The 13,704-nt window shown below is 40.1% G+C and overlaps 2 protein-coding genes across 6 annotated transcripts in view; both read right to left on the bottom strand.

Annotated features, from left to right (window-relative positions):
• The window catches only part of LOC115288187 (torsin-1A-interacting protein 2-like), a 35,915-nt gene that overhangs the window by 13,088 nt on the left and 9,123 nt on the right, over nt 1–13,704 (bottom strand). The window contains exon 1 of one of the 5 annotated variants that reach the window (XM_029935274.1): nt 6,678–6,761. The exons of 3 other annotated variants lie outside the window; for them this stretch is intronic. The gene's annotated coding sequence lies outside the window, so the exon portion shown is untranslated. Of the gene's footprint in view, nt 1–6,677; nt 6,762–13,704 lie in introns of those variants that run through there. One more of the 5 variants, XM_029935272.1, reaches the window with a different exon arrangement.
• On the bottom strand, nt 4,378–6,683 carry TOR1AIP2 (torsin 1A interacting protein 2). Its single transcript, XM_029935275.1, has one exon. It carries the CDS (start codon nt 6,180–6,182, stop codon nt 5,787–5,789), a length of 396 nt encoding a protein of 131 aa, XP_029791135.1. The 5' UTR covers nt 6,183–6,683; the 3' UTR covers nt 4,378–5,786.

The following is a 13,704-nucleotide window of genomic DNA, read 5'->3' as shown; positions in this document are numbered from 1 at the left end:
GTTCTTGATGCATCCGCACAAGTCCCTCGGTGGGAGAGCTGGGAGGTCTTGAGGCCAACATATTCCAGAGGCAGGTCAACCCTTTGAGCGTTACCCAATCCATGCCATGAAATGTGTATGCGAGGAACCTCTGCACTGCATAATGGCAGTGAGGCAGCGCCTCGTCCTGATGGAAAATGGGGATGTTGGAGACTTTGTGGCTCTAGGAGAAACCACTCCATCATCGTGTCCATGATTGTACTATCATGTCCATTTGATGGTATCCTTTGCAAAAAGGAACTGATGAAGGGCTGTGTGCTTCACATGGCACAAAAGATTTACTTTCAGCAAATCCCTTACAAGTTCCATTGTAAAATGTTGGTTTCCATATGCCCCACATATATGGGGGTTATGATCCATTTTTCCACTTTTTGCACTTCCCTGTGACCCTGGAACCTGCAGCAAAACTTGTATCATTTTGCTTTAACAGTCTCAATGTGGGCTTGAACCAGGTTAAAGTAATAAAGTTTTAGTCTCCATTTATGGAGAATGCTCCAGATGGTAGGCTGAGGGATGCCCTCCTTAATTTCCACATCGTGGGACTTCTCTAAATAAGGACATGAATTTGCCTCACTGCTTCCTCTGCGATGTGGTTGCCCTGTGTTCTTTTAAGATGTATCCTTTCTGTTCCATTACCAGTGGTAACGCTCTGACTGCCTGGTATGTGTTCATTGTCTGGTACACTGCATGACCTCTGCCCTGCACAATACAGCCAACTCCAGAATTAAGTGTCATGAGAGGAACTCTACAACGTGGTGCGCGTTACATCTTTATGTATAAATGTTACTGATGTGACTGAATAATAAAATTCTGAAAGCAATCAATTCTCTTTTATTGCTCTGTATATTGCTTGAACAGATACATAATAAACAAACACATGAACAGAAAGGATACCCATAAACTTCCATTCAGTGCTTGCTTCTGCTGAGGGAAGGACAGGAGTAGGATGAGGGCAGGAATGGGTTGCAACTGTATCTGGCAAGTATCTTTATTTTTTTTTTTTTAGGTTTATTTATTTTTTGAGGGATGGAGTAAGATGAGACAGAGAATGAGCAGGGAAGGTCAGAGAGAGGAGACACAGAATCTGAAGCAGGCTCTAGGCTCTGAGCTAGCTGTCAGCACAGATCCTGATACGGAACTCGAACCCACCAACTTTGAGATCATGACCTGAGCCACTCAGGAGTCCCTGTCAAGTATCTTTAAAACAAAACAAAACAAAACAAAACAAAACAAAAAATGGAGGCAAATGTGGCAAAATGTTAATGTATTTCAGATCTGGGTACCTGGTGAATATTATTTTCTGGATTTTTCTGTATGTTTCATGTAGTTAATACTTTTGTTATAGGAGTAATAAAATGGATCACCTTCTGTGAGGAAAAGAATCAAAAGGTAAAGCCCATAATGGTAACTCTCTGAGCTCACAAGCAATGAATCAGTGTTACAGGAGTACGCTTCAACCACAGCCTCCTATGCACTTTGTCACAACCAGCTGGGGGGAGATAGGACAAGAAAAGGCTGCCTGTTGAGAACAAAATCAGGGCTAGGAGAGCAGCAAGACTTCACCCAATGTCTACTCATCCTGTAAACCTCCAGTCTTGCCATGGGAACCAGGAAGGAAGGGAGGGAGGGAATGGAGACCTAGAGCCCTGGGGAAGAAGATATCTGCAAAAGTGGTAAGTTAGAGAGAGAGAGAGAGAGAGAGAGAGAGAGAGCGCGAGCGCGGATTTAGAAGCCTAACAGCCAAGAAGGACAAAAGAGTATCAGTCAATTTAGACATCATGACAAATGTATGGTAGTCGGTCCCAATAAATATATGTATCTTTTTTTGTTTTTAAACCCTTTCTTTTTTTTTTTTTTTTTTTTTTTGAGAGAGAGAGAGAGAGACAGTGTGAGCAAGGGAGAGTGAGACAGAAAGGGAGACACAGAATCCGAAGACAGGCTCCAGGCTCTGAGCTAGCTGTCAGCACAGAGCCTGACGTGGGGCGTGAAACCATGAACCGTGAGATCATGATCTGAGCCGAAGTGGGACGCTTAACCGACTGAGCCACCCAGGCGCCCCCAACACTTTCATTTTAATGAATGCTGTCATTTTAGGCTCTAGCGATAAAAAGCAGGTATCTTGGCCCTCAAATAATTTATACTTTTGCTGTGGCTACAACATATAAAACATATACAACAAAAATATAGAGCTAACGTTTTCTAAGCATCTTCTTTATGCCAAGCAGCATCCAAAGCATTTCATGTATTCTTTTCACAACAGTCTTCTGATGTATGGACTATTAATAGTCTTACTATTTTGCAACAAGGAAACTGATACACAGAGAGATTAAGAACCTTACCCAAGAACACACAACTAGTAAAGGCTGAGTCAGGATTTGAACTCAGTCTGACTGTGGGACCCAAGCTTTTAACCAGGACGCTAAAAAAAAGTTTGTAGTAAACATACTGCCAAGGACCCTGAATCTCTGAATTGTGACTCTAGCGCATATGACCTGGGTGACTGAACATATCCTTCAATTTTTCTCAAACCGCTTATTTTAGTGTTGTGCCAAGTCTCAGGTGATAGAACAAATCACACAGCAATTACATCTACCACAATTATGACTGTAAACGGGCCTAAAAAAGTGACAAAGATTTGCTTGAGACCATCCATCCCTGTAGGCTTCATAATCTTTACACGTAACACCACTGGACTCAACTACAAGGTCAACCTCAGTACCAAGATCAAGCTGGTCCTTCACTGGAAGGGACTTAAGAAGTTTTCAGTAATATCCAGGATCGAGCTCTACCAATTGGATTTAATCCCTGTTATAAAATTAAGATCTATCCTTATCCCTACTTCTGAGTTCTACCTGTTCTCCTGTACTTTTTCTAGTCCTAATGACTTACTATGTGCCATATAATTGGCATATATTATCACATTCAACCCTGGAACAGTATGAGGTAGGTTATTACTGCACTATTTGACAGATAAACTGGAGAGAGGTTAAAATGCCCAAAGTCATTTAACAGTGCCAGAATTCGAAGTTGGACACAGGTTAACTGACTGCAAAGGCTATTGTTTTTCCTCTGTACTAAGCAGTTTTCAAGCTGTGTTAAGATTCAGGGAGAATCAGGGGCTGTCAGGAAGTCTGAAGAGATGGAAGGTTTATGGTTCATCTCGCTCCTTACAGATATATGCAGCATGCTGACTGCCACATACTCTTTGGATTCCATGGAATTCTTTTATCCCTACTTGCTTACCTGGGCTTCCTTCTCCTATTACTTAGAGAGGAATCTTAACTGTCCCCCACAGCCCAAGATAGCCTCCTCTTCAGTAGATATTTCCTTCCCAGGCTACCTTCCACTCCCAAGTCTGCCACAAAGTAACAGGAAGTAGTCACAAAAGTTATTTTTAAAATGGCCATTATATACAAGTAGCAGCATCAACCAACTCTGCCAGTATGGAAGTAGATTAATTGGGCTCTCATATCTAAAATGTTGGATAACCCACTAGATCATTTGTCTTGAGAATTAATTTTAGAACATATTTATACTTCGAGAAAAATGAGACTGACATATAATCAGTAGCAACCTTTAGTCTGACATGAAACCTCTTTATATGTCACTAGCAAAGTATAATTATCACTACCTTGCAGTATTGTGAGTACTCAGTTTCTTTCCTTTTAAAGCCAGATAACTAAACACCACCGAGGTGCTGACACTGTGCTTCTGAACGTATCCATACAGCACCTGCATTAAGAATCTCCTGCAGCACGATTTATAAATGCAGATTCCTGGGCCCCACAAGCAACCTAAGGAATCAAAATTTCTGTGAGATCAAGAAATCTGTGTAACTTGACAAGCTCATCCATGTATTGGTGTGAAAATCAACAATACAAACCCATTTAATTTTTTTCTACTACTTAAGGGAGAGATTAGTTAAAACATTTTGCCAATACTTAAAATTGCACATATGTAGAGTGTTTGTCAGTACGTGTTTGAAAACATTTAGGGGACAGTAATATTGATCAAAAGCAGTACCTTTTAATAAAATTTCATTTAAAGTTTTTTTTAATGTTTATTTTTGAGAGAGAAAGAGAGACAGAGCACGAAGAGGGGAGGGGCAGGAGAGAGGGAGACACAGAATCCCAAGGAGGCTCAAGGCTCTGAGCCGTCTGCACAGAGCCCACGGTGGGGCTCAAATTCACAAAACATGAGATCATGACCTGAGCCAAAGTCAGATGCTTAACCGACTGAACCACCCAGGCGCCCCAAAATTTCACTTTTTAGAAAGAGCTGTAGGATAGTGAAGGGAGTTCTTAACCAAGGGTTAATGATAAACTAACTAGTCTTCACTCAGTTTAGCAGTCCACATAGTTTATTCAGCAATGTAACAGGAGAGAACTTCCATTTGGATAGACATACGGCAGATACAGGGTGGATCTCCAGGGTACAGCCTTTATACAGACTAACAAATAACTTCGGGTTGCACAACATGTGGCAGGCATTTGTTGCATACCAACAGCCATCCATTCCTCACTTATCCCTTCCTAAAAGAGCCCTGATTTTATTAGGGGACACAATACATTTTACCCAGGCATTGCTCACCCCATTCCCCTCTGCCAGGCTTCTCAGGCTCCCTTATGAACCAGTACCTTCTAATGAGATAGAAGAAAATCTGCAAGGGATGTTGGAGACAGCTTTTTTCCCCCAATAAAACACAGAGACTTGAAAGGAAAAAGCATTCTCCTTCCTACTTCCAGCCTTTGATTAGGAATGAAATGTCTGGAACAGCAACAGCCACACTATACTCACTGAGGAAACTTTAAGAACAAAAAGCCACCATGATAAGGATCCCAGAGGGGAAGAACAGAAAGAGCCTGGGACCTTATGAACATTGTTGAGCTGCTACATACAAGCACGGAGTTATCTAGTACCTTAGAGGAATTTTAAAATTGCTCAGTGGCCTCTGAAATGTTTTCAACAGATTTTTCTAAGTTTCTCCTATACTGTGGTTCCATGATTCTCATAAACAAGTGAAGGCCAGAATATGATCAATGTCCAGCAAAACATTCTTAGTTCTGAGAGAGATGCTTTCCCTAGACTGCTCATAGTATCTGTGGAGTCAAGCCTGATAACTCCTTTCATCTCTATCTCGTATCACGGAAGCACTTTGCCATTTCCAGGGGAAGACATTCTAAGTTCAGTCACCATAAGAATAGGATAGTCTTTGCTTAATAAAGCCAAGTGAGTATAGATAATGTATTTCTGCATGTTTTTGGATAATCTATGTAAGTGTTACCACTGGTTGATGCATAACAGATGGAATTCAGAACAATGTAGTTTCTTATTAAAATATCTAGCTGTTTTACTGGAATAATCTACGATCCAGCTACAAGGATGCTTTCCCACAAAAGTTATCGCTAGAAGTATCATTATGGTACACACAGTATAGGGCCTCTCCTCCAGGGCTACCCTGTCATACGTCCACAATAAGGCTGTGGAGCTTTCTGGGAAGGGTAAGCTAATTCCAAAACAGAGGAAACATGGATCAGACTGGTTCTAGATGAACAGTCTGGCGAGAATACTGCCTAAATTCGTGCTGAACAAAGTATGTGTAGACCATGGGAACAGACCCAACAATTCAAGCAGGTCCCCAAGGTAGTGATGGTCTATATCATATTTAGAAAGGAGTCTTTTTTGCATCTTCCTTAGGTTACTCGTACAAAATTCTAGAGTCTCCATGACTTTGAATGTTTAAGAAGTTATTTGTTTTGGCCAAGTTTTTTGTTCAAGGTTTTATCTGTTCTGGTCAAGATTAACTGCAATGCGGGGTTAAAACCAGCTACTCTAGAGTCATGAATCCTTTTTCTAACCAGTGGCGGACCCAGAAGAAATGGGTGGCAAGCTTTTTCAAAGGTCCATCTGGTGAGATTTTGGGGAGCCCACTCAAGTGGGAAAGACCAAGGAAGAACAAGACTTCTGTTAGCAGGGTTGTCAGGGTAACACTCAGGGCAATAGTCAGCTCTGTTAATACGGTCTAAGAATACTTGGTAACATTCATTTTCCACAAGTTCAGTCTGGTACAACCAGTGGCCTAGTTCTAAACTAGGGAACCACTGCTGTCCACAGTCAGGGCAGTGTGAATTGTCTGAGAACATCTGGGCCTACAGAAACAACACAGAAAGCAATGTCACAGTAAGAGGCAACAATGACAGAGAGACCCAAATAACCAGTCCTATTACAGGTCTGGCTTAGCAATTTCTCAGTCCAACCAACAATACTTGGCGACCAGAGTTAAATTTGGCTTGCACCTCCGTGCAATTCTTCAAGATTTCGTTGTCTGTTTTTCACTCAACTGCAACTCAGTCTCTGAACCCAGGGACCAGTTCTGTCTATAATGTTGTCAGTCACTTCTTAGCAGCACAGATCTCAGAGTAGTTCCTTCAAATCCCAGCTTCTCAAGAAAAGATAGGGCTCTAGTCTAAATTAGTTCTTTTTCTTTTGTGTTATCAGCTGGCACTTGGCACATGCAGAGGCACTTGGCTTACTCTGCTTAGCTGGTAAATTATTACGTCTGCTTGGTGAAACAGAGGAGCTGACAGGTCCAGTGGGTCTTTTGTGGGCGCTGGCACTTGCTGTTGTAACACACGTACCCAAGTCTTAAGGCCTTGGCACTTTACAGCGATGAAGGGGGTCAGGAAAACCTGGTAGAGTCCTCTTGAGTGTGGATCCAATGAAGTCTTTCTTGGGAGGACCTTAATCAGGACCCAGTCACAGAGAAGTAGCTGATGTTGAGTTGGTTGGAGGGTCTGGAAATGCTTCACATACCTGTAAATGATAAAACTTCAGACGACTCATATGGGCTTTGAGTTGCTCACAATATTAGAAACATGCATTTGGAAATCATCTGAGCCAGTCAAGGTGGATGAGAATTGTCTGGTGGGTTTCTCCATGACCATTTCATATGGGTTCAAACCAATTTATCTGTTGAGAGCTATCTTATGATTATTTTGGGCACTAGGAAGGGTTTGGGGTCATTTAAGATTTGTACTAGCTTATTATTTTTAGGGCTAGATTTCTTTTTGCTAAAGTCTATATAATCATGTTTAATCTGGTAAAACTTTGAGATTTCTTGTGTATCTCTTCTGTGAAATGGGTGACATATGATATTCCTGTAATGTGTGGGAAAACATTAACAATGGTGACAGCTTTTCTACAACAGACTTCAATTCATCCAGGAAAATGCTTACAAAATCATCAGGAAATATTCTTCAAAGCTAACTATAGGAAGTTGGAGGAAATCCTTTTGAAGGCTGAAAAAGAAACCAGGAGGGACAGGTCTTATTATCCATATCTATCTTTATAGCTTTATGCACATTATAATGTTAGGAAGGCAAGTCAGGTTGCCTTGAGTATGGTCTTGAGCAATACTCCTGAGCAATTCTTGGAACATATTTAGAAAATCAGTTGGAATTTATAGATACTATCGTCAATTTTGTACTCCTCCATAACACTGAATGGAACCAGTAAATAAAGTGGGGTACTAGGATGTATGGAACAACTACATTTCCATCTAGAAACTACTGCATGTCAGAGTACAACATATCCCTTGCCTTTCTGCAGTGTTTTGTGAGTTCTGAGGCTGGATCCTATTAGAGCACTAAGGGACACTGGGGAAGGCATGAGTGCTACGATTACATAAAGATTTGACCTGAAATGCAGAGGAGTGACAGCCTTAGTTGTGCTTTAGCCAAAGCGTTTTCCTTACAGACTATCAGCAGTAGCTGTGATTCTCAGATTTTAAAATGTCAAGTTTAAAAGGTAACTGAAGAGTTTCTGACAGTGCTCCAATATAGGGCTCCTATTCTGATGGGTGCCCCAGAAGTGGTGAGAAAGTCAGTAGATCTACTGATGTGTTTTTTGAGATTAGGTAACAATGGATGGGTGTGGGCTACCAATTCAGTTCCTCAGGCAATGTGAAAAGAAGGGATGGAGGGATCCTGACTTAACAACCTTTATGGTGACAACACTGGACTTAACAATTTCCCTGAGAGTCCACTGACAAAGCCACCAGAATAAGTTTTAGTTATTGAACTGGGAAATCTTGCAGGTCTAGTACAAGGAACAGATGAATAAAGCCACACAACTATGGGGCTCAACATGAAAGTTACTAGTAAAGTTATATGGCTAAGTGTAACACTGAAAAGATAAGGAATTGTGGAGTTTTGGAGTAAAACGGGAATATGCAACTGAAAGCACAAGACAGTATTTCACATCCACCAGACTGGCAAAAATTAACAAGTCTGACAATGGGGGCTGCACACTCTAGGCAAAACCACCCTCCCCCAGGATTCCACATCTCCACTGGCAATGTCAAGAGGGAGCCCTAAATCTCTAAGTATTTAAGATAAATCCACTCTTTCCCCCAACCTTCGGTTCTCAACTTCAACAGTCAATAAAGCACGAGAGACCAGTGTTCCTGAATTTGAGAACTTTAGTGTTCCTTATGTTTCAGACAAGACAGCCCCTCCCCTGATCCTCTAAACTGTCACGAGGAGTCAAAAGGGGCCCCCAAAGCACCAAGTGCTCAGAATAAGATTACTAATCACCAGCCTCCTCCCTCATTCCTGAGCTTTACCACCATAGATGACGAGGGCCTCTTGAGATGCTCCCAGAGAGATTCTCAAAACCCGCCTCCCACCCCTCATCCACAGTTTCACTATCATTATCAGCTTGAAAGCCTCAGGCCCAACCAATCTCATTATACCTGTATCTCCGTTTATGCTGTCAAAGCCCAGGGCCTCAGGCTGTACTTTATCCCCTTAAGTCTCTAATCTCCGTGTGGGTCCAAGAGCAGCTGAGATAACACCCCCTTCCCGCTTTGTTGTTTCCATTTTGATACAGTGAATATTTTGGCTATTTGTCTCTACTAAAATATTAACTCCCTGAGAATAGGGCTTTTTGGCTTTTTATTTACTGCGGTATGTGCCCAATAAACATAAATGCTAAGAACAAATAACGTGAATCTTTACACTCTAACAGTAGGAGCATCAATTAGTACAACCACTTTTGATATTAATTTGGCATTATCTACTAAAATTGAAGATGTGCATTTCCTATAACTCTGTAATTCCACTCATAGGTATATACCTTAGAAAATTTGCACATTTGTATGCAAATGTATGAATGAAAATATTCATGGTGGTACTGTGTGTAATAGCCAAACAGCCAAAATGGCCATGAACAGTACAATGGAGAAGTAAGTCAAGGTCCAGGCACACCTTGTTTTATTGCACTTTCCTTTACTGTGGTTCTCAGGTACCACACTTCTTAAAAATCGAAGGTTTGCAGCAACCCTACATCAAGTCTATCACTATCATTTTTCTAACAGCATTTGCTCACTTCATGTTTCTGGGTCACATTTTGGAAATCCTCACAATATTTCAAACTTTCTCATTATTATTATCATATTCATTATGGTAATTTATGATCAGTGATCTTTTACTGATCATTACAGTGTTACAGCGGTAACGCGCTGTGTCTTGGAGTGCCAGAAACCACGCCCATGTAAGACAGTGAACTTTAATAAATGTCATATGTGTTCTGACTGCTTCACTGACTGGCTCTTCCTCCATCTCTCTTCCTCTTCTCAGGCCTCCCCTATTTCCTATGACACAACAATACTGAAATTAGGCCAATTAATAACCATACAATGGCCCCTAAATGTTCAAGTGAAAGGAAGAGTTGCATATCTATTCTCATTTTAAATCAAAAGCTAGAAATGATTAAGCTTAGTGAGAAAAGGATGTAGAAAGCAGAGATAGGTTGAAAATGAGGCCTCTTGCACCAACTACTGGAACTGCAAATGTGAAGAAAATTCTAGAAGAAAATGAATCGTGCTGTCCAGTGAACACACAAGTGATAGGAAAGGGAAAACAGCCTTATTACTGATATGGAGAAAGGCCGAGAGTGGTCTGGATAGATCAAGCCAGCCACAACATTCCCTCAAGCCAAAGCCCAGCCCAGAGCAAAATCCTGTCTTAATTCTACGCAGGCTGAGAGGTGAGGAAGCTGCACGAGGGAAGGATGAAGCCAGCAGAGGTCGGTTCATGAGGTTTAAAGAGCCCATCTCTGTAACATCTAAGTGCAAGGTGAAGCAGCAAGTGCTGATGCAGGCACTGCAGCAAGCAGTCCCTCAGACCTAGCTAACTTACTTAATGAAGGTGGTCACACTGACAACAGGTTTGCAATGCAGATTAAAACAGTCTTCTACTGGAAGAAGATGCCATCTGTGACTCACAGCTAGAGAGGAAAAATCAATGCCTGGCTTCAAACCTTCAAAGGACAGGCTGACTCTCCTGTTAGGGCCTAATGCAGCTGGTGATTTGAAGGTGAAGCAAAGGCTTTTTTTTTTTTTTTTAATGCATTCCAAAAATCCTAGGGCCCTTAAGAACTTTGCTAAATCTGCTCTGCTTTTGCTACATAAATGAAACAACACCTGCATGACAAAACCTGGATGACAGCACATCTATTTACCACATGGTTTTCCGAATGTTTTAAACCCACTGTTGAGACCTACTGCACAAAGAGATTTCTTTCAAAATATTACTGGTCATTAACAATGTACCTGGTCACCCAAGAGCTCTGATGGATATGTACAATGAGATTAATGTTACTTTCATGCCTGCTAACACAATGTCCATTCTGCAGTCCATGAATCAAGGAGTAACTTATACTTTTAAGTTTTATTATTTCTAAAGTATGTTTTGTGAGGCTATGGCTGCCACAGACAATGATTCCTTTGATGGATCTGGGGAAAGTGAACTGAAAACTTTCTGGAAATGATTCACCATTTCAGATGCTATTAAGAATATTCCTGATTAATGGGAAGAGGCCAAAGTATCAACATTAATGGGATTCTGGAAGAAGTGCATCCCAATCCTCATAGATGACTGAGAGGTTCAAGACTTCAGCGGACGATGTAACTGTAGATATGGTAGAAAATAACAAGAGAACTAGAATTAGGAGTAAAGCCTGAAGATGTGAGTGAACTGCAGTAATTTCATAATAAAACTTTAATGGATGAAGGAGTTGTATCTAATGGTTGAGCAATGTAAGTTGTTTCTTGAGATGGAATCAACTCCTGTGAAGATTGTTGAAATGACAACAAAAGATTTGGAATATTACACAAACTTGGTTGATAAAGCAGTGGCAGGGTTTAAGAGAACTGACTACAATTTTGAAAAGAAGTTCTAGTGTGGGTAACATGCTACCAAATAGCATCACATGCTGCAGAGAAATCATTCATGAAAGGAAGAATCGATGGATGCATCAAGCTTTTGGGTTTTTTTTGTTTTGGGTTTTTTTTTAAGAAATTGCCACAGCCTTCCCAGCCTTCAGCAACCACCACCCAGATCAGTCAGCAGTCATCAACATCAAGGTAAGACCCTTCAGGCACTTGTTGGGATGAGCACAGGGTCATGTATGTGAGCCAATTTGACATTAAAAAAAAAAAAAAGTAAGACCCTCCATCAGCAAAAAAGATTATGACTCATTAAAAGTTCTAATAACAGCATTTTTAGCAATAAAAATATATAGGTATAAAGGTATATAGCATAAAGTATAAAAATACATACATTAAAAAAACCATAATGCTATTGCATAATTAATATACTACAATATAAATGTAACTTTTGTGTGCTCTGGAAACCAAAAAATTGATTTGACTTACTTTACTGAAATACATGCTTTACTGAAGTGGTAGGGAAAACCCTCACTAGTCTCCGAAGTATGCCTATATTGCATACATACACACCCAGGTGAAACTCCAGAATATTAACCTAAAAAAATTAAAAGTAGTAGAACTCACACACACACATAAACTTATATAGCTTCCATTTACATAGAGTTTCAATATATTATTTAGGATTAAATATTCAATAAAGCTAAAAAGAAAAGAATAAGCCCAAGGATAATTATTACCTTTGATGGAAAAGGAAAGGGGATGGGACTGGGAAGGGTACATAGAGTATTTCAAAGATCATCACAAATATTTTTTTAACTCTTTGGTGGTATACTGTTCAGTGTATCATAAAACCTAATAGCTTACAGAATGTTATAATTCAATGTTATAATTTAAAAAAAATATTAGAGTGAAAAAGTAATAGGCTAGAAAAAGAGATTAATAGGCAAAACCAAAATTTCACATTGTGGACAGGAAAAGCAGCAGCAGTTACTTTGCCCAGAGAGTGACTAATACATTGAGGACAAAAAGAAAGCCTTAGAGAAGGCTACAGATCTTAGTTTTTCTTATAAAATTGTAAGGAACTCTATCTTCACAGAAATAAGAGAGACCTACCTAATGCTGATATGGAAAAGAAAGTTTACCTAGGCATACTCCCATAAAGGCATGCATCTTTGTGCAGGAACATTATTTCATATGGTGCCTCTGTGCTAAATTAGAAAAAGGAACCCTTCCTCCAAGTAAGTTGTAGCCCAGAGAACCTCTATCCTCTGTGAGATAATAATGCTTACTAACACAACTAACACGGAATGCCACTCTCTGTTCTAAGTACTTTACATGTATTAACTCATGCAATCCTTAGAATAATCAATTTTATGGCAAGGACACAGAGAGGTTGAGCAACTTGCAAAGGTCACACTGATTTGCAGAGAAATCAGTATTTGAATGCAGGCAAACTGGTTCCACAGCCTGTATTCCTGGCTACTATAAGACCCGGCCTTTTTGAAGTAGTAACAGTTAAGCTTTTTAGAAAGCCCCTTCATATGAGCTGTTGGCTACTCTTCAACCATGTGCATATACTGAGATGGGGTGGAGAAAATCACCTAACACAATTCTGCACTTTCACACTTTAAGATCTAGGATAGGGCTAGGGGGTCCTGCTTCCCTTGAAGTTACATACAAAATGTTTTATGTACACAGGTGCTTTTTTTCTAGAAAGAGGTATTTTTAGACTCCCAAAGGAATCTGACATAACTCAAAACCATTATGTGTTTATGGTTCCCAATCATTTTACTACCAAATCCAATTTTTATTCCTAGCACACCCTTCTTCAGATCTCATTTTGGAAGGATGTCTAAACAGTCAGCATACCTGTAATAATTTCATTTTCTCATTTTTATTAATTAGACATCTTGAAGCACCTGGGTGGCTCAGTTGGTTAAGTGTCCAACTCCAGCTCAGGTGTCAGTCTCATGGTTCATAAACTCAAGCCCAGTGTCGGGTTCTGTGGTGACAGCTCAGAGCCTGGATGGAGCCTGCTGAGGATTGTGTTTCGCTCTCCTTTTGCCCCTTGCCCTCTCACACTTTGTCTCTCTCTCTCTCAAAAATAAAATAAACAGTAAAAAACTTTATTCATTAAATATCTGCCAATGTCAATCTGCCAATCAGAACTTCTAACAAAGAAAAGAAGATAATTAGTGTTACTAGCCCTGGTTTAGAAATTTTCAGTATTTTAAATTGAAGGTAAATATTCAAAATGTCTCTATCATACAGTTGGAAAGATTTAGATATTCTGGATTCGTTTCCTTCCTCAATTCCATTATGAGCTTAAGTTAAAAACAGCTGACAAATATGATTACTATTAGCCTTGTAGGAATGCTGAAAAATGCCTTGAGAACCACCATTACTCTACTGATTACTAAACATAATTTTTTTTT

Source organism: Suricata suricatta, chromosome 3 (genome assembly GCF_006229205.1).
Source record: "Suricata suricatta isolate VVHF042 chromosome 3, meerkat_22Aug2017_6uvM2_HiC, whole genome shotgun sequence".
NCBI lineage: Eukaryota > Metazoa > Chordata > Mammalia > Carnivora > Herpestidae > Suricata > Suricata suricatta.
The sequence above is the reverse complement of the archived record's forward strand: the minus strand, read 5'-3'. Positions and strand labels throughout refer to the sequence as shown.

What these genes read in the sequence shown, in the direction of transcription:
- TOR1AIP2 (XM_029935275.1), bottom strand. Translation starts at nt 6,182, where the DNA reads ATGTTCTCAGACAATTCACACTGCCCTGACTGTGGACAGCAGTGGTTC.